Source organism: Dendrobates tinctorius, unplaced genomic scaffold (assembly GCF_039654945.1).
Source record: "Dendrobates tinctorius isolate UK_male_01 unplaced genomic scaffold, ASM3965494v1 ptg000197l, whole genome shotgun sequence".
Classification (NCBI taxonomy): domain Eukaryota; kingdom Metazoa; phylum Chordata; class Amphibia; order Anura; family Dendrobatidae; genus Dendrobates; species Dendrobates tinctorius.
Window position 1 is genome coordinate 1974336 of NW_027361864.1, and position 14348 is coordinate 1988683.

Below are 14348 nucleotides of genomic sequence, written 5' to 3' on the forward strand. Positions count from 1 at the left end.
TCTTTAATGGAGTTGTGATGCAAACCATGAACAAGTGCTCCCTGTTTTTAGGGAGAAAGTAACTTTTCTTTTCTAATCCTGTAAATCTTAAAAAGTATTTTGACCCCTATATCTATGTACAGATCCACTTTATTTTTTTTATTTTTATAATAAAACACAAAGAAAATAACTGATATCAAAAAAACCCGAGACTGAGTTCAGCTGGTGAGTGGTAAAAGCCCGGGGGTATACACAGACGTTATTATCTCGTCTGCAGGATAACAAGGGTCTCAGCAGAATGTTGCGGGGCGTAATTGTCTCTACGCTGCAGTTATTAACAATGGATCAGCTTGCTCGCTCACCTGGGATAACTTTACACTGACTGAACGTCTCCATCAGGCTGTACATCTCTTCCTCTGTCAGCAACAGGTTTAGATTGTCCTGCGGGAAAACACACAACAGATTTGTAGGAAGAGAAATGTGAGCTCCACTTATTCATGGTCTGAGAATGGGAATATGTTGAAGACATGTCTATTAAATTAGGAAGGAGTAGCAATGGCGAGAATACACATTTTTCAGTATTTGATTCACATAAATCAAATCCTAAAAAAATGAGGGCTGGTAAAAGGTAAAAAAAAAAAAATGACTCAACTATCCTAGGCCCATCCCTGCTCCTATCCTGTCTTTGCAGCTCCATGCCCAGTACACCACTTACTTCGGATCAGTCTCCTCTTCAGTCCCGATCGTCTGCCTGTGACTAAGCCTCATGTGCAGCGTGAAACACTTAAATAACGTCCATCACACCATGGTGGGTTGACATGTATGTATTAGCTATCCCTCCTAGCTTTGTGACATCAGCAAATTTAATCAGTTTACCCTCAATTCCTTCATCTAAATCATTGATAAAGATGTTGAACAATACAGGGCCCAGGACAGAGCTGTTATGATTGGGTCACCGAGGAGGAGAGCAAGCCCAAGCAAAGCCACAAAAAACCAGAGAGGTTGGTAACTAAGCGGATTGTAGACCCCTATCCTATCCACACAACTAGCAGTAGCCGTGGGGCTTATCTACGATGATCCTAGACGCCTCGGCACAGTCGGAGAGCTAACTAAGCCTAAAGCAAGAAAAGGGAAATCTAAACTGCCCCGGAGCAGACCCCAAAGGAATAGATAGCCCCCAAACATATATTGTTGGTGAGACAAGATGAAAACACAAACGCAGGCAGAAAAATAGACTGAGCAAACGATGGGGCCCATACTGACTAGACAGGACAGGAAAGGAAAGACACTGTCTGCAATCACGCAAAAAACCCTGCAAAAAGACCAACACGTCTGATGCAAAAATACTGAAGTCGCACGACTTCGCCCACTATATCAGCACTCTGGTATATTCTGAAAGCAGAGCAAAAAGAAACAAATATACAGGGGACAAAACAAACTGGCACAAGCAGTAACATATGGATGGTGATCCAGCACAGCCCCAGCCGAAGCTGGCTGACCCACACAAAATTGAAATAGACAAAACCAGATCAAATGTGAACAGAATAGCAAAAGAACACTTAGCTGAGCATGCATGGGCTGAGCTGGAAACTAAGACCTCAGGAGGCAGGAAAAAACCACCAGCAGGGATAAAGGGAGTTGGCTGTCTTAAATCCAGTCTGAAACCCCAGATCTCCAATCGTCATCCTCATTATCAGGTGGCAAGTCTCTGTTAATCAGATCAGCTCCATTACCTCCAGTAACCACCAGAGGGAGCCCAGAAAGAGAACTCGCAACCCCTCTGTCAATTTGACCAGCTCCACTACCTTCACCAGCAACCAGAGGTAGGCCAGAAAGAGAATTCACAACAGTATGGCTCTCAATGTGACCACGTGAGGTATTTGTCAGCGTCAGAAGACAAGGACAGTTTCAATGACTGATCTGAAGTGAGTGGAGGACAGGTGAGGAGTTGGACTTTTTTTTCTTGTTTTTACCCATTCCCAAACATACTTTGATTTATGCTTTGAGATCTTCAGAGACCTTAGAGAATGACAAATGTCTTTTTGGGACAAATTCGATCCAATCCAACTTTTAGGACCGAATTGAATCTGGCAAAAAATAATTTTGGAGAGATTCACACTAACTTTTACATTACATGTATTTTTTTATTACTTGAGATATATATATACTAGCTGAAAAGCCCGGCGTTGCCTGGGCATAGTAACTAACTGTGGCTAGTAGAGTTGAGCGAAACGGGTCGGTCAATTTCAAAAGTCGCCGACTTTCGCAAAAGTTGGGTTTCATGAAACGAAACCCGACCATAGCATGCGGTCGGCCACGAGGTCGGCGACCAGAGCGCCAAAGTCGCATTTCAAAAGATGCTTCCAGTGCCCTTTTTCAGCCAATGATGGAGGACGCACACTGTGGGCAACGTGATGACATAGGCAGCGGTCACCACCATCTTTGAGAAGGGCATGCAAGTGATTGGCTTGCCATGTGTGGCGTCACAGGGGCTATAAAAGGGCGTGCACGCCGACCGCCATCTTACTTCTGCTGATCTCAGAATAGGGAGAGCTGTTGCTGCTGCTGATTCTGTAGGGAGAGCATTAGGGAAGAAGATACAAAAAACTGCTTCTGCTGCTAGTGATTTTGCCTGTACAACACACCAGTTAGTGTGCAGTGCAATGGGAGGCTCTATTTTTTGTGCATCAGCTCTGTTGGTTATTAGGCTGCCTTATAAGGCTCCCTGATAGCTGCATTGCTGTTTGCACACTGCTGTGCAAACTGCTTTTTTAAACGCAAAATTACTTTTCATCCTCTGTTTTGCCCAGTTACCAAGCGTTCATTTTTCCACACTTTTGTGTGCAGCAGTCCTGCTTATTAGGCTGCCTGCTGCCATACTTGGGACTGAGAGCATCATTGTCAGCTTGCTAAAATCTCTAGGGAGATTCAAATTCTCCCCAGTCCTATTTAGACCTTTTATACACCATCCAATTTCAGCCTGTTATATTGAGGTGTAATCTACACTGGGCCTGAGATAATAATAATAATAAATTTTATTTCTATAGCGCCGACATATTCCGTAGCACTTTACATTTCAGAGGGGACTTGTACAGACGATAGACATTACAGCATAACAATAATCACATAGCTCATAACAGATACCAAGAGGAATGAGGGCCCTGCTCGCAAGCTTACAGTCTATGAGGAAAGAGGTACACACGAAAGGTGGGTGGTAACAGTTGCCCTGATTGTATGGACCAGCCATAATGTTTAGTGTGTAACAGTACAGACACAGAGGGCTAATGGATGCATAAAGCATGTGGGAACATGATACGGGGAACCTGGTTATTGTAAAACTTTTGGCTGTGCCACACAGGGATAGTTAGGTTAATGTATTGAGGCGGTAGGCCAGTCTGAATAAATGAGTTTTCAGGGCACGCTTAAAATTGTAGGGATTGGGGACTACTCGTATTGACCTGGGAAGTGCATTCCAAAGAATTGGCGCAGCACGTGTATAGTCTTGGAGAAGGGAGTAGGAGGTTCTGATTATTGAGGATGCTAACCTCAGGTCATCAGCAGAACGGAGGGCGCGGGTAGGGTGGTAGACTGAAACAAGGGAGGAGATGTAGGGTGGTTCTGAGCCATGGCGTGCTTTGTGGGTGAGGGCAATAAATTTATACTGAATTCTGGAGTGGATGGGTAGCTAGTGTAATGACTGGCACAAGGTAGAGGCATCGGTGTAACGATTGGCGAGGAATATGATTCTGGCTGCAGCATTCAAGACAGATTGGAGGGGAGAAAGTTTAGTAAGAGGGAGACCGGTTAGAATAGAGTTACAGTAGTCCAGACGAGAATGAATAAGAGAAACAGTAAGAATTTTTGCAGAGTCAAAGGTAAGAAAAGTTTCTAGAAATGTTTTTGAGATGCATATAACAAGAGCGAGCCAGTGATTGGATGTGGGGGGTGAATGAAAGCTCGGAGTCAAGTATGACCCCAAGACAGCGGGCATGTTGCTGGGGAGTAATAGTGGAACCACACACGGAAATGGCAGTGTCGGGTATAGGTGCATTAGTTGAGGGAGGAAACACAAGGAGTTCAGTCTTTGACAGGTTCAGTTTCAGATATAGTGAGGACATGATGTTAGACACAGCGTTTAGACAATCGCCGGTGTTTTCAAGAAAGGCTGGCATGATGTCAGGAGAATAAGCGTATAATTGGGTGTCATCAGAATACTGATTGTTTTACCAATAGGGGCAGTGTACAAGGAGAAGAAGAGGGGGCCTAGAACCGATCCTTGAGGAACCCCAACAGTAAGGGGAAGATGAGAGGAGGAGGAGCCAGCAAAAGATACAGTAAAGGAGCGGTCAGAGAGATAGGAGGAAAACCAGGAGAGAACGGTGTCCTTGATGCCGATGGAGCGGAGCATAGTGAGGAGGAGCTGATGATCCACCATGTCGAATGCTGCAGAGAGATCCAAGAGAATTAGCATGGAGTAGTGACCATTAGATTTAGCTGTTAGTAGATCATTAGAGACTTTAGTGAGGGCAGTTTCAGTAGAGTGTAGAGAGCGAGAGAGCGGAAACCGGATTGGAGAGGGTCGAGAAGAGAGTTATCAGAGAGATAGCGGATCAGACGGGAGTGGACCAGGCGTTCCAGGAGTTTAGAGATGAATGGAAGATTAGAGACAGGTATATAGTTAGCGGCACAGTTTTGGTCGAGGGATGGTTTTTTAAGTAGTGGATGTATGATGGCATGCTTAAATAAGGAGGGAAAGATACCAGAAGAGAGAGAGAGGTTAAATATTTTAGTTAGGTGAGGGGTGACAGCAGGGGAAAGGGACTGGAGCAGATGTGACGGAAATGGGTCACTGGTGCAAGTGGTGGGGCGAGAAGATGCAAGGAGCCTGCTTACTTCTTCTTCTGTGACTGGTTCAAACTCAGAGAGTGAGCTAGATGTAGTGGGGGAGGGAGGACAGTGCATGGTATCAGATGATTGGGAGATAACTTCCTGTCGGATATGATCAATTTTTTCTTTGAAGTAATTGGCCAGATCGTCAGCTCGAAGCTCTGTGGTTGGGGCCTGCATTCTTGGGTTGAGCAGGGAATGAAAAGTGTCAAAGAGACGTTTCGGGTTATTGGACAGTGAGGTGATGAGTGTGTTGAAATAGGTTTGTTTGGAGAGGTGAAGGGCAGTGTTGTATGTTCTAAGCATGAACTTATAATGGATGAAATCTTCGTGTAGATTGGATTTTCTCCATAGACATTCAGCACACCTGGAGCACCGCTGCAGGAAACATGTTTGCAGGGTGTGCCAGGGTTGTCGCTGTCATTGTCGTGTTGTTCTATGTATAGGAGGTGCAAAATCATCCAGGGCAGTTTGAAGTGTTTCATTGTAATGCTTCAGTGCAGAATCAGGACATGAGAGGGAGGAGATAGGGGCCAATGAAGACTGCAAGTTCATCGCAAGTTTCTGGGTGTTAATGGCCTGTATTTTCTATAAGTATGGACAGTGGGGGTGACCTGAGCGGCCTGGCAGTTCTTGATAGAGAATGAAAGAAGGTTGTGATCAGAGAGCGGGAGAGGGGAGTTTGTGAAATCATCCACTGCACAAAGCCGAGAGAAGACCAAATCGAGGGAGTTTCCGTCTTCATGCGTTGGAGAATTAGTAAGCTGCGAAAGGCCAAACGAGGAGGTTAGAGATAAAAGGTGAGTAGCAGATGGGGAGAGGGGAAGAGCAACGGGGATGTTGAATTCGCCCATGATGAGGGTAGGGATGTCACAGGAGAGAAAATGTGGAAGCCAAGTGGCAAAATGATCCAGGAACTGATGGGAGGGGCCGGGGGGACGAAACACTACCACCACTCGCATGGAGAATGTAGAGTCTGACAGCATGGACCTCAAAAGAAGGGAAGACTAGTGAGGATACTTGAGGGATAACCTGAAAGGTACATTTTGGTGATAGGAGCAGACCAACGCCTCCACCTGCTCTTTTGTCTGATCTTGGAGTATGAGAGAAGTGTAATCCCCCATATGAAAGAGCAGCAGCAGCGGTAGTGTCTGACTGCTGGATCCAGGTTTCAGTAAGAGCCAGGAGGTTAAGAGAATTAGAAAGGAAGAAGCCATGGATGAAGGAGAGTTTATTACACACTGAGCGAGAATTCCAAAGGGCACAATTAAGAGAGACAGATGGCATGCAGGGAATATTAATAAGATTAGAGGGGTTTCTGAGTGTAGCAGTTGGGGGGTTTGACTTTCTATAACATGGGGGACCAGGGTTGGGAGCAATGTCTCCTACGACTAGGAGAAGGAGGATAGAAAGAGTGAGCAGATGGTTGAGTGATTTGTGGGAGCGTTTCTTATGTTGAATGGTGGGACTGACTGGATCTGTGCAATTTAACAATGTGAAAAGAGTGTGAGTGCTATACATAGGAGAGGAAAGGAGTGAGGGCCGATATGGATGGAGTGTGGAGAGTTAATGCCATGGCGGTGGATGTGTGTGAATGCAGCGGCCAGGATATAAATTACACATATGCATATGGTATATATTTGTTGTACTCCAAATGTACAGGGTGTAGATGTATATAAATGTCTTGCCTATCTAACTGCCATGTTATAACTGCCAGTACTTTGATAAACTGTACTTCGATAAAGTGTGCATAAATGCCCCCTGCATAAATGCTCCCCCAAGCTAGGTCTGAATAATAGGAATCTAAGGCTGAGATTTTTTTTTCTCTCTCTCTCTTCTCGTTAATCAATCAAACTAAACTAAGACAGCAGGGCACAATAAAGGTAATTATCAGACAAACCAATGTCCAGGCCTACATGCATCATAAACCACTTTGAAAAGTTTCTTGACCTCAGAGCAAAAGGGGACAAGCAGAGTAAGTTGAAATAAATATATACCAGATATAAGCTTGCAGAGTTGAAAAGACATATATAGCATTCAGGATTAACTGCTTGCTGACATTGAATGGAGCAGTTGATTCAGAGCAGAGATTGAAAGAGGTGGTTACCAGATATAAGCTTGCAGAGTTGAAAAGACATACATAGCATTCAGGATTAATTGCTTGCTGACATTGAGATAATAGTTCAGTGTCCTCAAGTCTGTAGGGAGATTCAAATTCTCCCCAATACTATATACACCTTGTACCTTGTTTTACAGTACCATATTGCTGGTGGTATTTTGGGTACATTTTCCCAAAAATGAGGAAGTGTGTTGGAAGAGGCCATGGAAGTGGGCGGGGGTTGCCAGCTGGTAATGATGGTGTTGGTGTTGGTGGTGGATCTGCTGGTAGTGGCAAAAGCACAATAGCACCTAATGCAGGAGGTGTTGAGCCTGCGTCATCGTCTGGCTCCACAAGGCCTCGAAGGCTCCCTTTTCTGGGAGTAGGTAAACCGCTTTTAAAGCCGGAGCTTCAGGAACAAGTTTTGGCTTACATTGCTGACACAGCCTCCAGCTCTATCGCCTCCTCTTCTGAATTTTCAAAAAATAAAAGCACGGAGTCGTCATTGGAGGCTCATGGTCAGGAACCACACCTTTTCTTGTGTCCTTCACCCCTACTAAAAGTAAAGGATGCGGCAGGCCGCACTACAGATTACTCCATGGAGCTCTTTTCACATACCATGCCTGGGTTAGCAAGTCAAATCGTGAATTACCCAGTCCAAGAAGAATCTGACATGGAGTGCACTGATGCACAGCCACTGCTAGATTTATCTGCTGGTACATTCACTCAGAGCGCTACATTGTCCTCGCAGTGTACTTTGCCAGAATCTGACCCTGATGAAATTCACGTACCCCTTCCCGCATACTATACCACCTTACATGGTGACACAGAGGAAGGTGCACATGACATTGAAGAGGAGGTGATGGATGACCCAGTTGTTGACCCAGATTGGCATCCATTGGGGGAAGAGGGTGCCGCTGCCAATAGCTCAGAAGAGGAGGAGGAGCATCCGCAGCAGGCATCGACATCGCAACAGCTGTTATCTGGCAGGCCCGGAGCAGTCCAAAAATGGGTTACAAAAAACAAAAGAGTTGCAGGACAGCTAGGCCAGACGGTCAAATTAGCACAGCGTGCAAGGTCTCAAAATGTCTTCCATAGTAGGAAGAGTGCAGTGTGGCACTTTTTTGAACAAAATCCTAATGATCAGGCAAAAGTTATCTGTAAGAAGTGCGCAAAGACCTTTAGCCGAGGGAAAAATCTGAGAAATTTGAATACCAGTTGCATGCTTAGACATTTAACCACCATGCACATGCAAGCATGGACAGACTACCAAACCTCACGTACAACATGTGCAACTGCTCCCAATGAAGGTAGTCAGCAACGCTACATCGTTTCCCCCACTGTAAGCCCACCGGTTAGCACACAACCAGCAGCAAATGTTGAGGTGTCGTCGCAAGGCCAAAGCAGTCAGGGAATCACAATGTTATTGCTACATAGTAACATAGTAACATAGTAACATAGTTATTAAGGTTGAAGGGAGACTTTAAGTCCATCTAGTTCAACCCATATCCTATCCTAACTTGCCCTAACATGTTGATCCAGAGGAAGGCAAAAAAAACCCCATGTGGCAGCAGTAAGCTTCACATTGGGGAAAAAAATTCCTTCGCGACTCCACATACGGCAATCAGACTAGCTCCCTGGATCAACGCAATATTAAGGAGACTAGTGTATATACCCTGTAATATTATACTTTTCAAGAAAGGCATCCAGTCCCTTCTTAAATTTTAGTAGTGAATCACTCATTACAACATCATATGGCAGAGAGTTCCATAGTCTCACTGCTCTTACAGTAAAGAATCCGCATCTGTGAGTATGCTTAAACCTTCTTTGCTCCAGACGTAGAGGATGCCCCCTTGTCCCCGTCACAGGTCTAAGAGTAAAAAGATCATTAGAAAGGTCTTTGTATTGCTACGAAAGACTGAATCTAGGCCATCAGAAAGAACACCAACTCCATCACCATCATCAACCCTCTCTCAGTCCGCCATGTCCACCGTTAGTTCCACCATATGCAGCTCTAAAGTCCAGCTCACCCTACCAGAGACTATGAGTAGGACAAGAAAGTACTCATCCTCTCATCTGCGTACACTGGGTTTGAACGCCCACATTGCCAAACTAATCTCGTTAGACATGATGCCCTACCGGTTTGTTGAAAGCAAAGCTTTCCGCGAATTCATGGCCTACGCAGTACCACGCTATGACCTACCCAGTCGGCACTTCTTTTCTCGCAAAGCCATCCCAGCCCTCCACCTTCATGTGAAAGACCGCATTGTCCATGCACTCAAGCAATCAGTGAGTGGAAAGGTGCACCTCACAACAGATGCATGGTCCAGTAGGCATGGCCAGGACCGTTACATGTCCATCACTGCGCACTGGGTTAATGTGGTGGATGCACGGTCCACAGGGGACAGCGGCGGTGGGACAGTGCTGCCTAACCCACGGTATAGGAAAAAGTTGGCTGTAGGCATTCGACCCTCCTCCTCCTCCTCCAGAAGCAAAAGCTCATCCACAGAGCGCAGTCGCACGAGCACTCCATCCGCACCTGCCAGTGTTGCACACTCGGTGTCCCACTATCGAACAGCTAGTGGTAAGCGTCAGCAGGCTGTGTTTAAGATGATGTGTTTGGGAGACAGACACACCGCGGAAGTACTGGCCAACTACTTGCAGCAACAAACTGAGTCATGGCAGGGCAGTCTACATCTTGAGGCAGGTAAGGTAGTTAGTGATAACAGCCGGAATTTTGTGGCAGCCATAGCCCTTTCAAAACTCCGACACATACCTTTCCTGGCTCACACCTTGAACCTGGTGGTGCAGTGCTTCCTCAATAATTATCCGGAGTTAACAGGCCTGCTCCAGAAGGTCCGAAGACTGTGCTCGCACATCCGCCGGTCGCCCGTACACTCCAGTCGTATGCAGAAGCTGCAGCGATTGCTCCAACTTCCCGAGCACCGCCTAATTATCGACGTTGCAACAAGGTGGAACTCCACCCTGCACATGGTTGAGAGGCTGTGCGAACAGAGGCAGGCTGTAATGCATTTGTGGGAGGATACATGGCTAGGCACTTTGAGGGCAGACATGGAGTTGTCGGGTGTGCAGTGGTCGAAGCTGAAAGACCTCTGTAAAGTCCTTCAGTGTTTTGAGGAATGCACACGACTGGTAAGCGCAGACGACGCCATCATAAGCATGAGGATCCCACTTATGCGTTTGCTCATGCAAACTTTGATGCACATTAAGCAGGCATCTGCAGCCGAGGAGGATGAGGATGAGGAGGAGGGAAGCCTTGATGAAAGTCAGCCATTGTCTGCTCCGATACCTCTCCTGGACGAGGTGGAGGAAGAAGAGGAAGAGGAGGAGGATGATGATGGGGATGATTATTTAGGGGAGGAGGATGCTTCTCGTGGGGCAAGAGAAAATGTTGGCGTGGCAAGGTCTGGTACAGGGTTTGTGCGTGACTGGAGGGATGTGGATTTGCCAGAAAGTGCTCCTCCACCCAGCACTCACAGTGCATCATTGACACCTGGAACATTGGCCCACATGTCAGATTATGCCTTGCAGATCCTAAAAAGGAACCCCTGCATTGCCAAAATGATGAACGATGACGACTACTGGTTGGCCAGCATCCTGGATCCACGCTATAAAGGCAAATTCCAAAACATCATGCCACAGGAGAACCTTGACCTAATATTGGCTAACAAACAAGCAACTCTGGTAAACCGTTTGTTTGAGGCATTCCCAGCACACAGCAGCGGTGATGGTTCTCCAGCGAGCCGTAGGGGGCAACATGGAGGAGGTGTCTGTGGTTGCACACATCAGAAGTGGCGTTGGAGACAGGGGTTTCATGATCATGTTGTGGACTGATTTTTCAAGTCCTGCTTACACGACTGGTAATACTGCATCGATTGAAAGTGACAGGTGACAGCAGTTGTCAACTATGGTTACAAACTACTTCTCGTCCCATATTGATGTTCTCCCTCACAGGTCATTCCCCTTTGACTATTGGGCCTCTAAACTGGACGCCTGGCCTGAATTGGCACAATATGCCTTACAGTAGCTCGCTTTCCCTGCTGCTAGTGTGCTATCGGAAAGAGTCTTCAGTGCTGCTGGCTCAGTCCTGACGGAAAAAAAGACCCGTCTGTCGACCCAAAATGTTGATGATCTAACCTTCATTAAAATGAACCATGCATGGGTTTCAAAGGATTTTGTCCCACCTTCCCCTGATGACACATAGGGTGACAGAAAAATGGCTCGCTTTTGTCCTCCTCTTCCTCGGACTTCTCCAATTCCTCCATTTGCAGCTGCTGAATGTCCAACATCAACATATGCCATTTTTTAAACCTCCCTAACTGGGCTGCCTCCCCCCCCATGGCCAGGGTCACCAACTGGCGCACGCAACCGTGCGAGTGCCATTGCCCTGGACAGGTGGGTGGGCCGACTCTTGGGCGCCGGCACTGGCACAGGGTCCCTCATAGTGCAATCAAGTGTCTCTGACGGTGGGGGGTGCACACCGGCCGTCAGACACACCGGCGTACTATGAGGGGCCCAGTGCCAGTACCGACACCCACGAGTGGGCCCCCCTTGCTTGGGCAGGGCCCCAGCATTTGCAATATTTACCTCTCCCTGCTTTTCCGCTGTGTAGTCTGGGCTGTCAAATCCTTCCCTGGGACAGCCACTACAAATTTGGTGAACTGATAGATGATGGTTAAGACGTAGCTATGCCCTGTCCTGCTGGCCGGGCTCTAGCTTCAGATGATCATTGGCTTCCATTTCTTATGGACGTCGACTCACAATGAGATGCAGTGGTGGTTTATCATCAGCTTTCGCAGTTTTCCTACTCACAGACGTGTGACATTCCTGCCCACATTTTTAAATGTGCCCTCTCATGCCAATAGAATCGCCTACAGCCTGTGGCTTCTGTCTTTTGCACTCCAAAGTTACCTGACAGATCATGATAGGCAGTGAGGACCATGTCTACATCTCTCCCTGTGATCAAAATTTGATGGAGATGAGTAACGGTGATGGGATCAACGGTACTGCGATACAGCAACCCTTTCTTCACAAAGAACTGTTTTTGCTGTCTCCACACACAAAGTAATTGAGGGTCAGCATCGCCTCTGAGAATTCTCCCGGGAGTTTTTCCCCTGATTAGTAATTCCTAAATTTCTGCTATCACTCCACTTTATGTCTGTACTTTTATCCATCTCGTTTCCTCTTGCGGAGAGTCTGGACTGTCTTACTGAGACAGAAATATATATGAAGATTTAAAAATACCCCAACAGTGTATACTGGTGTATGCTATTCTAGCTGTTTTGGGCGGTGTTAGATCCGTTCGTCGAACTACAACACTTTGATTAAAATTCGGCTGTTCGAGTTTCCATTCGAGAATCGTTCGTTAAACAAAAGCGTATCTTTTTTTCACATTAATAATGGTTTTCAATGATAATAGACAGTTTTAGGGCATAGTAGCGGTGTCTGGTAGCCAGCGGTGTAGTACACCTGTGAAGGAGCTACACCGTGTGTGTTTCTAATAATTTTTTACTGCATATTGTCCTGAAAATCCTTTTGGGCCTAGTAACTGTCTGCTACTCAGAAGAGGAGCCCACCCGTGAACTGAGCTATGCCGCCTGTCTATGAAAGAACCAGTTTTTGACTGCATTTACACCACTTAATACTTTGGGCCTAGTAACTGTGTATGCTACTCAGCAGAGTTGGCCACCCATGAACCAAGCTATGCCGCCTGTTTATGTAAGAACTGCGTGCTACTCAGCAGAGGAGCCCAGCTGTTAAGCAAGCTACAGCACCTGTGGTTTAGACACTTAATTTTTTCACATTCTTTCTGGAATGCCGTTTAGGCCTAATTCCGGAATTACGGTTGATCTGCACCTACTGGGAAATGCTTGTTCGTGGGGAAGAATTGCAATCCCAGATCCCCATCACTAACGGTGTTCAGCGTGTTATCCGCACCTGTAAGCGATACACGCTGGTCCTTTCATTGTAGCACGCGTGCAGCCCCGGACATGTAAGGGCATGACATACCTGTTATTGGCTGATCTGGCGTGCCAGAGCCTCACGTGTCCCTCTAGTAAGCTGGACGCGGTCTCGTTCGTTAACGGAATTAAGCTTGCAATCTATACAGCTTTTTTGTGGATGGCATGGTTGAGGTTGCCTGTGTTGAGTCCAATTAAGCCGCAGGCTCCACTCCTGGTGGTGCCCTTCTGGACATTCCTTTAAGGTTCAGCTTTGCAACCATACTGCCCCCGGAAACCAAACATTTTTCCTGACAGTGACATTCTGGTCAAAGAGCGCGATGACATCACGTCTGTACGCCCTCTGCCTAAACAGTCCAAGTGCAGAGAGATGGAAGATAAATAAGATAAGTCTCCTAGCGAGGAGACTTATTTAATTGCTTTAAAGGTTGGGAGCAATTTTTGGGGAGCACGATACTCTGGAGAATGATATCTGGGGCCCACCATACACTGGAGCATTCCAAAGGTGGACATCAGTCACTGGAGCAGCATTTACAGGGCCCATTATACACTGGAGCATTAGAAATGGAGCCCATTATATATGGAGCATTATTTGGGCCCCTAAGACACTGGAGCTTCATCCATGGGGACCAACATATACTGTAGCATTATGTGGAGCTCATCATATACTGTATCGAACATTATATGGGACCAATGATTCTGTATGGAGAAATATATGGGCCTCATTACTCTGTATGGCGCACTATGCGGTAGCCATAATACTGTATGGAGGAATATACTCTGTTTTTGGAGCTATTGGAGAATTTAAAATGGATATCAGTCATGTGATGTAAGAATTGAAGTATTTTTCATTGTACTGTACCGCTATTTCTCTGCCGTATCAAAGGATCATGAATTGTGTCATGTGTAGTGTTGAGCATTCCGATACCGCAAGTATCGGGTATCGGCCGATACTTGCTGTATCGGAATTCCGATACCGACTTCCGATATTTTTTCAATATCGGAAGTCGGCATCGGAATCGGAAGTTCAAAGTTGATTGACAGCCGAAATGACGTCATCATGATGCGCGGTGTGTGCGCATCATGATGCGCCGTCATTTCGGGCCTTCCGGGGGTCTCTGCCGGCCTGCCGGGGGGCTGTGTGGACTGCCCGGGGTCTGTACCGGCCTGCCGGGGGGCTGTGCCGGCCTGCCGGTGGTCTGTGCACCCTGTGGGGGTCTGTACCGGCCTGCCGGGGGGCTGTGCCGGCCTGCCGGTGGTCTGTGCACCCTGTGGGGGTCTGAACCGGCCTGCCGGGGGGCTGTGCTGATGTCCGGGGGTCTGTGCAAGCATCGTCCGATGGGACTACAAGTCCCATCAGGCGATGCCTGCTACCATGACAGTGATTGACACATTAGCCAATG

The 14348-nt window shown here is 46.8% G+C and overlaps 1 protein-coding gene across 3 annotated transcripts in view; it reads right to left on the minus strand.

The window, feature by feature from the left end:
- Positions 1 to 14348, minus strand: part of PHF24 (PHD finger protein 24) — a 219950-nt gene that overhangs the window by 30429 nt on the left and 175173 nt on the right. For all 3 annotated transcript variants that reach the window (XM_073553109.1, XM_073553111.1, XM_073553110.1), the window contains one exon: positions 342 to 420. In XM_073553109.1, the coding sequence (XP_073409210.1) occupies positions 342 to 420 (79 nt within the window). The remainder of the gene's footprint in view (positions 1 to 341; positions 421 to 14348) is intronic.